General features: G+C 44.9%; 1 protein-coding gene across 1 annotated transcript in view; it reads left to right on the top strand.

Annotated features, from left to right (window-relative positions):
* dgki (diacylglycerol kinase, iota) overlaps positions 1–14,211 on the top strand; it is a 252,405-nt gene that overhangs the window by 221,924 nt on the left and 16,270 nt on the right. The window contains exons 28-31 of the mRNA XM_063058282.1: positions 4,271–4,296; positions 7,251–7,288; positions 9,946–10,066; positions 13,839–13,875. Coding sequence (XP_062914352.1) covers positions 4,271–4,296; positions 7,251–7,288; positions 9,946–10,066; positions 13,839–13,875 — 222 coding nt within the window. The remainder of the gene's footprint in view (positions 1–4,270; positions 4,297–7,250; positions 7,289–9,945; positions 10,067–13,838; positions 13,876–14,211) is intronic.

Raw genomic sequence — 14,211 nt, forward strand, 5'->3', positions numbered from 1 at the left:
ACATACATGGAATTATGATGTAGTGGCCATTACAGAGACTTGGCTGGCACCAGGGCAGGAATGGATTCTCAATATTCCTGGATTTCAGTGCTTTAAAAGGGATAGAGAGGGTGGAAAAAGGGGAGGAGGGGTGGCATTACTGGTCAGGGATACTATTACAGCTACAGAAAGGGTGGGTAATGTAGCAGGATCCTCTTTTGAGTCAATATGGGTGGAAGTCAGGAACAGGAAGGGAGCAGTTACTCTACTGGGGGTATTCTATAGGCCCCCTGGTAGCAGCAGAGATACAGAGGAGCAGATTGGGAGGCAGATTTTGGAAGGGTGCAAAAATAACAGGGTTGTTATCATGGGTGATTTTAACTTCCCTAACATTGATTGGCACCTGATTAGTTCCAAGGGTTTAGATGGGGCAGAATTTGTTAAGTGTGTCCAGGATGGATTCCTGTCACAGTATGTGGACAGGCCGACCAGGGGGAATGCCATACTAGATCTAGTACTAGGTAATGAACCGGGTCAAGTCACAGATCTCTCAGTGGGTGAGCATCTGGGGGACAGTGATCACCGCTCCCTGGCCTTTATAATTATCATGGAAAAGGATAGAATCAAAGAGGACAGGAAAATTTTTAATTGGGGAAAGGCAAATTATGAGGCTATAAGGCTAGAACTTGCGGGTGTGAATTGGGATGATATTTTTGCAGGGAAATGTACTATGGACATGTGGTTGATGTTTAGAGATCTCTTGCAGGATGTTAGGGATAAATTTGTCCCGGTGAGGAAGATAAAGAATGGTAGGGTGAAGGAACCATGGGTGACAAGTGAGATGGAAAATCTAGTCAGGTGGAAGAAGGCAGCATACATGAGGTTTAGGAAGCAAGGATCAGATGGGTCTATTGAGGAATATAGGGAAGCAAGAAAGGAGCTTAATAAAGGGCTGAAAAGAGCAAGAAGGGGGCATGAGAAGGCCTTGGCGAGTAGGGTAAAGGAAAACCCCAAGGCATTCTTCAATTATGTGAAGAAAAAAAGGATGACAGGAGTGAAGGTAGGACCGATTAGAGATAAAGGTGGGAAGATGTGCCTGGAGGCTGTGGAAGTGAGCAAGGTCCTCAATGAATACTTCTCTTCGGTATTCACCAATGAGAGGGAACTTGATGATGGTGAGGACAATATGAGTGAGGTTGATGTTCTGGAGCATGTTGATATTAAGGGAGAGGAGGTGTTGGAGCTGTTAAAATACATTAGGACAGTTAAGTCCCCGGGGCCTGACGGAATATTCCCCAGGCTGCTCTACGAGGCAAGAGAAGAGATTGCTGAGCTTCTGGCTAGGATCTTTATGTCCTCGTTGTCCACAGGAATGGTACCGGAGGATTGGAGGGAGGCGAATGTTGTTCCCTTGTTCAAAAAAGGTAGTAGGGATAGTCCGGGTAATTATAAACCAGTGAGCCTTATGTCTGTGGTGGGAAAGCTGTTGGAAAAGATTCTTAGAGGTGGGATCTATAGGCACTTAGAGAATCATGATCTGAACAGGGACAGTCAGCATGGCTTTGTGAAGGGCAGATCGTTTCTAACAAGCCTGATAGAGTTCTTTGAGGAGGTGACCAGGCATATAGATGAGGGTAGTGCAGTGGATGTGATCTATATGGATTTTAGTAAGGCATTTGACAAGGTTCCACATGGTAGGCTTATTCAGAAAGTTAGAAGGCATGGGATCCATGGAAGTTTGGCCAGGTGGATTCAGAATTGGCTTGCCTGCAGAAGGCAGAGGGTGGTGGTGGAGGGAGTACATTCAGATTGGAGGATTGTGACTTGTGGTGTCCCACGAGGATGTGTTCTGGGACCTCTACTTTTCGTGATTTTTATTAACGACCTGGATGTGGGGGTAGAAGGATGGGTTGGCAAGTTTGCAGATGACACAAAGGTTGGTGGTGTTGTAGATAGTGTAGAGGATTGTCAAAGATTGCAGAGAGACATTGATAGAATGCAGAAGTGGGCTGAGAAGTGGCAGATGGAGTTCAACTCGGAGAAGTGTAAGGTGGTACACTTTGGAAGGACAAACTCCAAGGCAGAGTACAAAGTAAATGGCAGGATACTTGGTAGTGTGGAGGAGCAGAGGGATCTCGGGGTACATGTCCACAGATCCCTGAAAGTTGCCTCACAGGTGGATAAGGTAGTTAAGAAAGCTTATGGGGTGTTAGCTTTCATAAGTCGACGGATAGAGTTTAAGAGTCGCGATGTAATGATGCAGCTCTATAAAACTCTGGTTAGGCCACGCTTGGAGTACTGTGTCCAGTTCTGGTCACCTCACTATAGGAAGGATGTGGAAGCATTGGAAAGGGTACAGAGGAGATTTACCAGGATGTTGCCTGGTTTAGAAAGTATGCATTATGATCAAAGATTAAGGGAGTTAGGGCTTTACTCTTTGGAGAGAAGGAGGATGAGAGGAGACATGATAGAGGTTTACAAGATAATAAGAGGAATAGATAGAGTGGATAGCCAGCGCCTCTTCCCCAGGGCACCATTGCTCAATACAAGAGGATATGCCTTTAAAGTAAGGGGTGGGAAGTTCAAGGGGGATATTAGAGGAAGGTTTTTTACTCAGAGAGTGGTTGGTGTGTGGAATGCACTGCCTGAGTCAGTGGTGGAGGCAGATACACTAGTGAAGTTTAAGAGACTACTAGACAAGTATATGGAGGAATCTAAGGTGGGGGCTTATATGGGAGGCAGGGTTTGAGGGTCGGCACAACATTGTGGGTCGAAGGGCCTGTACTGTGCTGTACTATTCTATGTTCTGTGTAGCCTTCACACTCCTGATTCTACTAATCCTCTCCCAAGCTACAGGTACACCTGATCCTGATAGCCATCTTCATGCTCTTCTTCCCATCCATTTTCCTCATCTTTCAGAGCAGGTAAAATTCCTGAAACTAAAAATCGCAACACCATTCTGCATATTCCCAATCCTAACAACAATCCGCAACTCCAGATTCTGGAATTATAACCACATTCCACGCTCCGCAGCTCAACGGTGCTCTTTGTGGCAGCAGTATAGTGGAGAGACTTAAAAATCCCTATACGTTATAAAAATAGTGCAAAATAAAATGAACAATGAGGTGTGTATTGGACCATTCAGAATTCTGATGGCAGAGGGGAAGAACTTGTTCCTAAGTCATTGAACGTGGGTCTTTAGGCTCCTGTGCCTCCGACCCAATGGTAGTATAAAGAAGAGGGCATGTCCCATATGGTGAGGGTGCTAAGCAATGGATGCTGCCTTCTTGAGGCACGTCCTTTTGAAGATTCCCTCAACGATCGCATTCTTGATGATCTTTCCAGCGCACTCAAACTAGACAATGTTCCACTGATTCCAAGCACTTGCCCTGCACCCACAATCTTCACAGCAATTCCCACAATCCGTCAATAAAATGCTTTCCATTGCAGCCCCATTCCTGTCAACAAACCGTGTACCTGACTCCAGCAAATTTCTCTACACTTCTGATCTCAGAAATATTACTCACACACTGATCCCAGCATACCTTCCCCATATTCCTGAATGCAAACACGAGGAAATCTGCAGATGCTGGAATTTCAAGGGTCTTGGCCCGAAATGTTGACTGTATCTCTTCCTATAGATGCTGCCTGGCCTGCTGTATTCACCAGCAATTTTTGTGTGTGTTGCTCCATATTCCCGATCCTGACGGCATTCCCTGACTTCTGACTGCAGCAACATTTCCCACTTTTCTGACGGTCCAACCCATCCCAGTAATCTCTCCTTCATTCCACTGAGATAACGTTTCAATACTCCTGGCTCAAAGCAACGGTGTAGATCTTTCCATTCTGAACTTTGAGGGGGTATTGTTTCTTTTTATTCATTGAAAGGATGTGGGTTTCACGGTCTGAGCCAGCCTATCCCTAGTTGCGCTTGTGAGGGTGGTGGTGAGCTGCCTTCTCGAACTGCTGTGGTCCTTGAATGTGAGGGGGGAGTTCCAGGATTTTGACCCAGTGATGGTGAAGGAATGGTGATGTTTCCAAGTCAGGATGGTCCACGGTTCAGAGGGCAACTTTCAGGCAGTGGTGTCCCCTTGTTTATGCTACCCACGTCCTTCTATCTGGTAGAGGTTTGTGGATTTGGAAGCTGCTGTCCAAGGAGTCCTGTTGACAGTGCATCCTGTCAATGGTACAGACTGCTGGTTAAACTGAGCACCTTTCTCATTGACACGTAGCAACAGTATTTTACTATCACAGCGAGTAACTCCGAAAATAATTTCTGCTTTCTTCTCAGGCCTCCCACATCTCCAGAAGAACAAGGTACTTTCGATTCTTATAATAAACCTTTCCCCAGATTAAATTGTTCGATGTATGTTCCTGATTGTTAGCGTTAGCAGCCTTCCTGAGGGGCTCAGAAATTCCAGCAGTTTGCCCTGAGCGTTCCCTGTCCAAAGCCATTCAGTATGTGCCTGCTTTCCGTAAGTTTCTCAGGACTAGTTACATATGGATATCATTATATGTTGCAAATTGAGTTGGTTCCCAGGAAACCTGGGAAGTTTGGACTGACCCAGATGGGTGGCAGGAGTGGAGTTTCCCGTTAGAGTCACATCAGTTTTCAGTCTTGGGCTAGTATAGGGCTTGTTGTAATGTGTTTGTAACATAAACCTCAGCTCATTTGAAAAGCAGTTAGCCTTAATTGTTCTGCAATGAGGCTCCTCTTTAGAAATCTCAAGACTGGACAGAACTCCTGATTTAAGTATGATTTAACCTGTTCTCCTCTTCCCAAAGGAATGAGCAGAGGGAATTTGGGGTTCAAGTCCATTGGTCCATGAAATGGAAACATTGGTCAATAGGGTGATGAAGAAAACATATGGACCCCACAGGTCAGGGCAGAGAATATAAAAGTTAGGGTGCTATGTTACAACTTGGGCATATTGCATGCAGTTCTGGTCACCGCACTGTAGGAATGATGTGCTTGCACTGGAGAGAGTGCAGAGGAGATTTCCCAGGACGTTGCCTGGACTTTGGAGGATTTTATTGGATAGGGTGGGCTTGTCTCCCCGGAACAAAGAAATCTGAGGGGTGACCAATGGGGGTTTGAAAGAGACATGGACAGGGCAGATAGAATCTATTTCCCATGGTCAGGCTTTCAATCACTTGATGGCATGGTTTTAAGGTGAGAGAAGGAGTTTTAAAGGGGACCCGAGGGAAAAGTTTTTATTTTATACACAGAATCGTTGATGTCTCAGAGGAGGTGGTGGAATCAGATCCATTTACTGTGCTAAAGAGACATTTAGACATGCTCAAAGCATGGAGAGATACGGACCAAAAAGGCTTAGTCCAGCAAGGACACCATGGAGAAGACGGGCCACAGCTCTGTATGATGCCCTGACTCAAGGAAAGAGTTGGTGACATTGAAATTTGGAGAACAGTGAATTGGTGGTGGGGCCACTTTCTTATTGCGTAGGTGAGTCCACAGTGCTGAAAGGGAGCTCGGCCCAGTGACAGTGGGGGGAAGGGGTGGGGATGATATATTCCCAAGTCAGCATGGTGTGTGGCTTGGAGACTAACCTGGAGGCACTGGTGTATCTGAGCACCTGCTGTCCAAAATGATACAAGTCCAATCACAAAGTCCTGGAGAACTCAGCCGCTCTGGCAGCGTCTATGAAGAGGAATAAAGAACCAATGTTTCGGGCTGAGACCCTTCATCAGGACTGGCCTGAAATGTTGACTGTTCATTCCTCTCCATAGATGTTGCCTGTGTGCTGGGTTCCCTCAGCATCTTGTGTGGGTTGCTGTGGATTTCCAGCATCTGCAGAATCTCTTGTGCTTGAGATAGATGTCATAGTGTTTGGAAGGTGTCATCTACTGTACCTTGCTCTAATGCTTCTTGCGGCTGTACACATCACAGCCTCCCACAGTTTGCCATAATGCTTTTAATTGTTGCATTAGTATATAGCAATAAAACTGGAACTACTAATTGTAACATTAACATCTAACAACAGTACTATAGTATACTGGTGCCATAATGCTGTTAACTGTAGCATTATATATAATTACAGCAGAGCTATAACTATTAATTGTAGCATGAATTCTTTTAATTTTAACATTAATATATGTCTCTTGTGGTTGTCCATCATACCTGATGATGACAGGAAACCTGTGCGGGAGAGTTTTTAAAGTGGAAATGCTGTTGCACTTCGGCAGTTCCACTCTCTGGACCTCAGAAATCTGGGTTCAGTTAAGCAAGCATCTCGAACTGGGGTTGCAATAGATTACTAGGACGTCTTCTGTGCCTTGTCATGCCTTTCATTTTCCACGTTGCAGTGCCACCTTCCTAGCAGTTGGATCTCACTGTAGATCTCATCTGCCCAGTCCGCCAGAGCTGGCTTTGCATGCTAGGACAGGCCTGTCCCTATCTCACTGGGTTATCGGGCCCGTCGGCTACCCTCACCTGGTTTAGCCCGCATGCCGAAGCGGTGTAGCGGGGTATGGCCACGGTCACATGGCAAACAGCTACATGGAGCCACAGGTGAGAGCTGAGAGTCTGGTGGGGACCAAAGGTGGATGAGCTGCTCAGGAATGGATACGGCAAGCCCCTTCACCAGAGGTGCTGCCCCTCCCTGGACTCCCATTCACCCCATTAGTGCATTGTGATGCTGTAAAAATAAATACCACCACAACAATGCAAACAGAGTAGCTGTCAGTCAGAAATGGCAGACTGCAGTACACCATGCTGCCCTGAACAGCTTTCAGATCAACCCTTCAGCAGTCTTTATTGAAATACGATGATTCTTGTGGAAAAATCCTACTGACACCCAGTGTGAATCAAGAACTTAATTGTGTAGATAAAATATTACAGTTCATTTTGGTCAGATTTTTGCTTTTTATTAGCTTTTCCTGTTGCTAAACTATGTTCTATTTATTGGAATCCTCGCCTGAATTTATTCAGAGACACCTCCAGGTTGGCACTGTTCCACCTGCTTCACCAGTCTCTATTCAAGGATAATAAATCAGCTGTGGAGCAGACTCGATGGGCTGAATGGCCTAATTCTGCTCCAATGTCATGGCCTTATTTCCCAGATCCTATCACCATCTGTGTGCAGGGGTTCTAACATAGAATTCAGTAAGACATTCCATTCTCTGTCTGTATTCCATGTTTTTAAATGGGCCAACATTACCCAATATTGACAGACTGTAGTTAATCAGCTGGTTAGTCACTGTACCATATTTTCTCTTCTGTGTTTAACATGCTTCCCATGTCTGTCTTTCAGAACTTCTTCATTCAGTCCTGGAGGGTAACCTGCAGAAGGTAATGGTGCAGAGTGTGAATTTGTTCTGGTTGTGTATGTGTGTGCGGGACGGGAATGAAAAAAAGACGTGGTGGCCTAGGTCTCCTAAGGGTTGATGACTCCAGCCAATCAAGTACAAAACAATTAGGTATTAAGGCAAACTGCTGGAGACAATGGAAACCTAAAATTGAGAAGGAAGTTATTGGTGCTACACACTCTGTCAGAGAGCATTCTGTAGAAAGAGAAACAGAATTACAAGCCCACTCTCCATTTTCCCGAATCCTGGTGCAGGGTTTCGATCTGAAACATCAACAATCCTTTTCCTTCCACAGATGCTGCTCGACCCACAGACTCGTTGTTGCTCCTTTTATTTCCTGGTCTAAAGATAAGGAAGAATTTTTTTTACTTAATTTTTAAATTGTGTTATATATTTTGATTATTTTATATATGTTTTGGTTAACTTCATTTTTAAAAGCTTATTTACATCTATTTAGTAGATGTGATCTTCTGAATACCGGAGCAAAGGCTGAGCTGGTGTCCTCACCGGCGAGGCCCCACTGGGTCACCTGGGTGTGAGGGGTCAGCTCAATCCACAGGTGGTTAGGTGAGATTGTTGGGCTGAATGGCCTGTATTCCCCTATGTCTTGTGGTTACTTCAGACCCCACAAGGCCAGCTGGTGGCACAACGACATCGGCGCCGGACCCGGGAGCGGAGGTTCCCGGGTTCGCAACTTGACCTCGTAAATTAAAGGGAAAAATACCGCGAAAATGTCTCCGTGAGGAGTGGCACGCCACACAGTCTCTCTCTCGCTCTGCGCCTTGTAAAAGCCATGAAAAAGACACCATCGCAGACGCGTACACATGCACACACACAGACTCGCACGCACGCAGGAACACACCAAAAAAAAGTCCAGATCCCACAGGGTGAATCCGCCTTGATCCAGCCCATGGTTTCAAATTACATACAAACAATAAATGAAGCAGGAGTAGGTCATTTGGCCCATCGTATATGGTCTGTCATTCAGTAAGATCATAGCTGATGGTTTTGCCTTAGTGCCAGTATGCTGCACTGCACGTTCTCCTGATTTCCTTGGTATACAAACATTATTCATCTCAATCTTGAATATAGTCAGTGACCGATCTTCCACAGCTCTCTGTAGAGAATTCCGAAGATTCACTACTGTCTAGGTAAAGCATTCCTATTCATCTCTGTTTTGAATGTTTGACACCCCCCTCGTTTTGAGAGTGCAGGCCACGGGGACCCCAGCCAGGGAAGCAACAACTGTGCATCGTCCGCTGACGTGCACAGTAAAAATAATTCTGCATTTCAGTGAGATGGCTTCTCACCTCTCTTACACTGATGACTTCTCATTAGCATGGGAAATGAATCTAAGTTAATCAATTTTCAAATCCAGGGAGCAGAGGCAGCAAGAGCAGAATGGGGGTAGTTGGGGGGAGAGATTAGAAAAGTGAGAGGGTTGCACTGGAGTCTAAAGAACAGATTTAGTCCACAAGAGTTGCAAATGGAAGACATTGCAGAAGGAAAATACTGCAAATAATGTAAATCCGAATGAAAAGCTCATTTCATATGGGAATAGTAGATTATCGGCAATAGTTGCACTCCCTGTTGAGTCTAGAAGGCCGTAATGTGCCTAATTGTAAGATGCAAGTTCCACCCTTAATAAGACAAAGTACTGGAGTTGGGATGTTGTGTTGAAGTTGTATAAAGTGTTGGTGAGGCTGCATTTGGAGTATTGCATGCAGCTGTTGCCACCAGCTTACAGGAAAGATATCAGTAAGTTTGAAAGAGTGCAGAGAAAATTTACGAGGATGTAACCGGGACTTGAGGACCTGAATTCTCAGGATAGGTTGAATAGTTTAGGACTTCCCTGGAACATGAAAATGAGGGAAGATCTTATAGAAGTATACAAAGTTACGAGGGGTTTATAGATTGGGAAAAAATGCCTGCATGTATTTAACCTAATTAGATGAGACTAGAACTAAAGGTTATCGGTTTAGGGTGAAAGGTGAAATATTTAAGGGGAATCTGAGGGGAACTGCTTCACATAGAGGGTGGATGAAGGTTCAATCGCAACAGTTAAGAAAAGTTTGGGTAAGTGCATGGATGAGAGGGGTACGGAAGGCCACTGTGTGGGTGCAAATAAGTAGGACTGGCAGAAAAACAGGTTGACACAGACTAGGTTAGCGAAAGGACCTGTTTCTGTGCTATAGTTCTCTATGATTCTATATGTAGAATATCTCCAGAACAGTTCATTACACCTCTTTGCTTTTTGTTCTTTGTTCCCCTTTCCTGGTATCTTAAAAACATGTTAATGGGTATCTGTTGTTGGTTTTAATGAAGTTAATTAACTTGAAACGTTACTTTTGTGTCTGTCCACAGACGCTGGCTGACCAGCTGAGTGTTTTTGCTATAATCTCCTTTGATATCAATTCAGCTGGATATCAGAGGCTGAGCTTTGGACAGCTCTGTGGGGACTGAGGCACTTTGCAGGATCTGTGGATGGAACGACCACAACCTGCCCGCCCCCGCCACTTCCCATTTGCAATCGGCATGCTTCGTGATCTCATCTAATCTGTGCCTCCTTTGTACGTGAACAGGGAACCATGTATAAATGCAAGGATGTGTGAACTTTTGGTTGGTTTGTGTGTTTTCTAGTTCATAGACTCTTGCAATAAGGGAGCCAGCCTGATGGTGTGCAGCTCTGAAGGTTACTCTGTGTTACACTGTGCTGCAAAGAACGGCCACAGAGAACTTGTGAAGTACATCATAGAACATGGTGAGTTCCATGGGTTACATTTCTGACTGGGACAAGACTGGAGCTGCCAACCGCTCCTTATGGCCAGGGGTTAAAAACTGAATGATAGCCCTATTAAATCAGAGTGCCCTCACAAATTGTGAGAATGAGGGAAACGTAGGAGCAATTCACTGTCATGGCTTACATGAAGGGGATCTCATTATAGGAAGGATGTGGCAGCTTTAGAGAAGGTGCAGTGGAGATTTATCTTTTGGTTGCTGTCTGGATTAGAGACCATGTCCTGTAAGGAAATGTTGAGCGAGTTATGACTTTTCTCTTTAGGGTGAAGGAGGGTGATGGGTGACTTGATAGAGATGTACAAGGTGATAAGAGGCATGGATCAAGTAGACAGCAAGATTATTTTTCCCAGGATGGAAAAATATGAGGTGATTGGAGGAAAGTATAAGGGGATGTCAGAGGGAAGCTTTATACACGGAGAGTGATTGGAGCTTGGAACACCCTGCCAGGGGTGGTGGTAGAGGCAGATACATTAGGGACATTTAAGAAACTTTTAGGTGCATGGATGAAAGAAAAATGGAGGGCTACGTAGCAGGAAAGTATAAGGGGATCAGTACTTGGAGCTATGATGTTATGGCCATTACAGAGACTTGGATGGCTCAGTGGCAGGAACGATTACTTCGAGGGCCAGGCTTTAGATGTTTCAGAAAGGATAGGGAGGAAGGCAAAACAGGTGGGGGCATGGCACTGTTGATCAGAGATAGTGTCACAGCTGCAGAAAAGGAGGAAGACATGGAGGGACTGTCTATGGAGTCTCTGTGGGTGGAAGTTAGGAACAGGAAGGGGTCATTAACTACTGGGTGTTTTTATGATTATGAAGACACGTAGTCCTCTTTTATTGTCATTTAGTAATGCATGCATTAAGAAATGATACATTATAATAGTAACAGGGACATCGAGGAGCAGATAGGGAGACAGATGCTGGAAAGGTGTAATAATAACAGGGTTGTCATGGTGGGAGATTTTAATTTCCCAAATATCGATTGGCATGTCCCTAGAGTGAGCGGTTTAGATGGGGTGGAGCTTGTTAGGTGTATTCAGGAAGGTTTCTTGACACAATATGTAGATAAGCCTACAAGAGGAGAGGCTGTACTTGATCTGGTATTGGGAAATGGACCTGGTCAGGTGTCAGGTCTCTCAGTGGGAGAGCATTTTGGAGATAGTGATCACAATGCTGTCTCCCTTACCATAGCATTGAAGAGGGATAGGAACAGACAAGTTAGGAAAGTGTTTAATTGGAGTAAGGGGAAATATGAGGCTATCAGGCAGGAAATTGGAAGCATAAATTAGGAACAGAAGTTCTCAGGGAAATGCACGGAAGAAATGTGGCAAATGTTTGGGGATGTTTCCGTGGGATTCTGCATAGGTACATTCCAATGAGACAGGGAAATGATGGTAAGGTACAGGAACCATGGTGTACAAAGGCTGTTGTAAGTCTAGTCAAGAAGAAAAGAAGAGCTTACGAAAGGTTCAGAAAACTAGGTAATGATAGAGATCTAGAAGATTATAAGGCTAACAGGAAGGAGCTTAAGAAAGAAATTAGGAGAGCCAGAAGGGGTCATGAAAAGGCCTTGGTGGACGGGATTAAGGAAAACCCCAAGGCATTCTACAAGTATGTGAAAAGCAAGGGGATAAGACGTGAGAGAATAGGACCAATCAAGCGTGACAGTGGAAAAGTGTGTATGGAACCGGAGGAGATAGCAGAGGTACTTAATGAATACTTTGCTTCAGTATTCACTACGGAAAAGGATCTTGGCAATTGTAGGGATGACTTGCAACGGACTGAAAACCTTGAGCATGTAGATATTAAGAAAGAGGATGTGCTGGAGCTTTTGGAAAGCATCAAGTTGAATAAGTCACCGGGACTGGACGAGATGTACCCCAGGCTACTGTGGGGAGACAAGGGAGGAGACTTCTGGGCTTCTGACAATGATCTTTGAATCATCAATGAGGACAGGAGAGGTTCCGGAGGATTGGAGGGTTGCGTATGTTGTTCATTATTCAAGAAAGGGAGTAGAGATAGCCCGGGAAATTATAGACCAGTGAGTCTTACTTCAGTGGTTGGTAAGTTGATGGAGAAGATACTGAGAGGCAGGATTTATGAACATTTGGAGAGGCATAATATGTTTAGGAATAGTCAGCATGGCTTTGTCAGAGGCAGGTCATGCCTTATGAGCCTGATTGAATTTTTTGAGGATGTGACTAAACACATTGATGAAGGTAGAGCAGTAGGTGTAGTGTATATGGAATCCATAGTAAGGGTGCAGAGGAGATTTTGAAGGATGTTGCCTGGATTGGGGAGCATGCCTTATGAGAATAGGTTGAGTGAACTCGGCCTTTTCTCCTTGGAGCAACAGAGGATGAGAGGTGACCTGATAGAGGTGTATAAGATGATGAGAGGCATTGATTATGTGGATAGACATTTTCCCAGGGCTGAAATGACTAGCACAAGAGGGCACAGTTTTAAGGTGCTTGAAAGTAGGTATAGAGGAGATGTCAGGGGTAAGTTTTTTTTTTAAACGCAGAGAGTGGTGAGTGCGTGGAATGGGCTGCCGGCGACGGTGGTGGAGGCGGATACGATAGGGTCTTTAAAGAGACTCCTGGACGGGTACATGGAGCTCAGAAAAATAGAGGGCTATTGGTAACTCTATGTAACTTCTAAGGTAAGGACACATTTGGCACAGCTTTGTGGGCCAAAGGACCTGTATTGTGCTGTAAGTTTTCTATGTTTCCATGAAAGGATAGGTTGATCTTAGAGTGGGTTAAAAGGGCAGCACAACATTGTGGGCTGAAGGGCATACATGTGTTGCATATGCAGGTTGCTTAATTGACCGCTGCAAATTCCCTGTGGAAGGTGGCAGGAGAGGGAATGGTTGATGGGAACATGGGTGATTACAATACAGAGTTATAAAAGGGGCATTGGGAGTCTTCTGAGAGCTAGCATAGACTCGATGGGCTGCTTGGCTTTTTTCCATGATGTGAGAACTTTTTTAAAGTGAAAATTTGAACAGAAAGAGGTTATTTAATGATTCAGGGCAGTGTCCTGTCTCTCATTTGTCTGTGTCCTGTCCATTGCTTTTATGACTATTGGAACACTGAGCTTCTCCTGGGTGTATCATGGAGAATAATCACAGAACGGAGGACAAGATTTCATGTGTAGGCCAGATGACAGCGGTTGGATTTCTGAAGTGGGTTACCTGTTAATCCACACTTTCGCAATTGTTCTGTTGCTCCCCGTCAGCTCCTGACCACACTCTCGCTATTGCTCTGTTGCTCCCCGTCAGTCCCTGACCACATCCTCGCTATTGCTCTGTTGCTCCCCGTCAGCTCCTGACCACACTCTCGCTATTGCTCTGTTGCTCCCCGTCAGTCCCTGACCACACACTCGCTATTGCTCTGTTGCTCCCCGTCAGTCCCTGACCACATTCTCGCTATTGCTCTGTTGCTCCCCGTCAGTCCCTGACCACATCCTCGCTATTGCTGTGTTGCTCCCCAGCAGCCCCTGACCACATCCTCCCTATTGCTCTGTTGCTCCCCGTCAGTCCCTGACCACACTCTCGCTATTGCTCTGTTGCTCCCTATTAGTTCCTGACCACACTGTCAGTACCTGTGAAGTCAGGGGTTGAGCTGAACAAAGACAGAACGTGATTTTCAGTCATTTTCCAAAGTAATTTTTGGTACTGTTGGGCTTTAATTTAACCCGGTGATCCTAATTTACACACTTACTTTTTTCCAGGTCCTCGCGAGTTATTAGACATAGCAGAAGCAGAAACGTAAGTGTATGTTTGTTACAGTTTACTCACACTTGTTGGCACTGAGATTCTATAATAAAGCACTGGGAAAATTGATCAGTCTAGGCCAAGTAAACTGAACGAGCTTTGATCCTAGCCCCCTCTCACAAAGATCTGGATCCTGTTAATCTTTTTGAGTCGCCATCTGACACTTTGCATGAAATAGTCTCAGATTATCTTATCTTGTTTCTATTACCTTAGGTGTAAAGTTCACTTAAGGTTAGGTGAAAAAAATGGTGAGAATATGTCAGAGACTTCACTTAAATGTTCCTTGCTTTTTATTTATGTCAAAATAAAAGAAAATCAATTTTGTGGCGA

Source organism: Mobula hypostoma, chromosome 9 (genome assembly GCF_963921235.1).
Source record: "Mobula hypostoma chromosome 9, sMobHyp1.1, whole genome shotgun sequence".
NCBI classification, from domain to species: Eukaryota; Metazoa; Chordata; class Chondrichthyes; order Myliobatiformes; family Myliobatidae; genus Mobula; species Mobula hypostoma.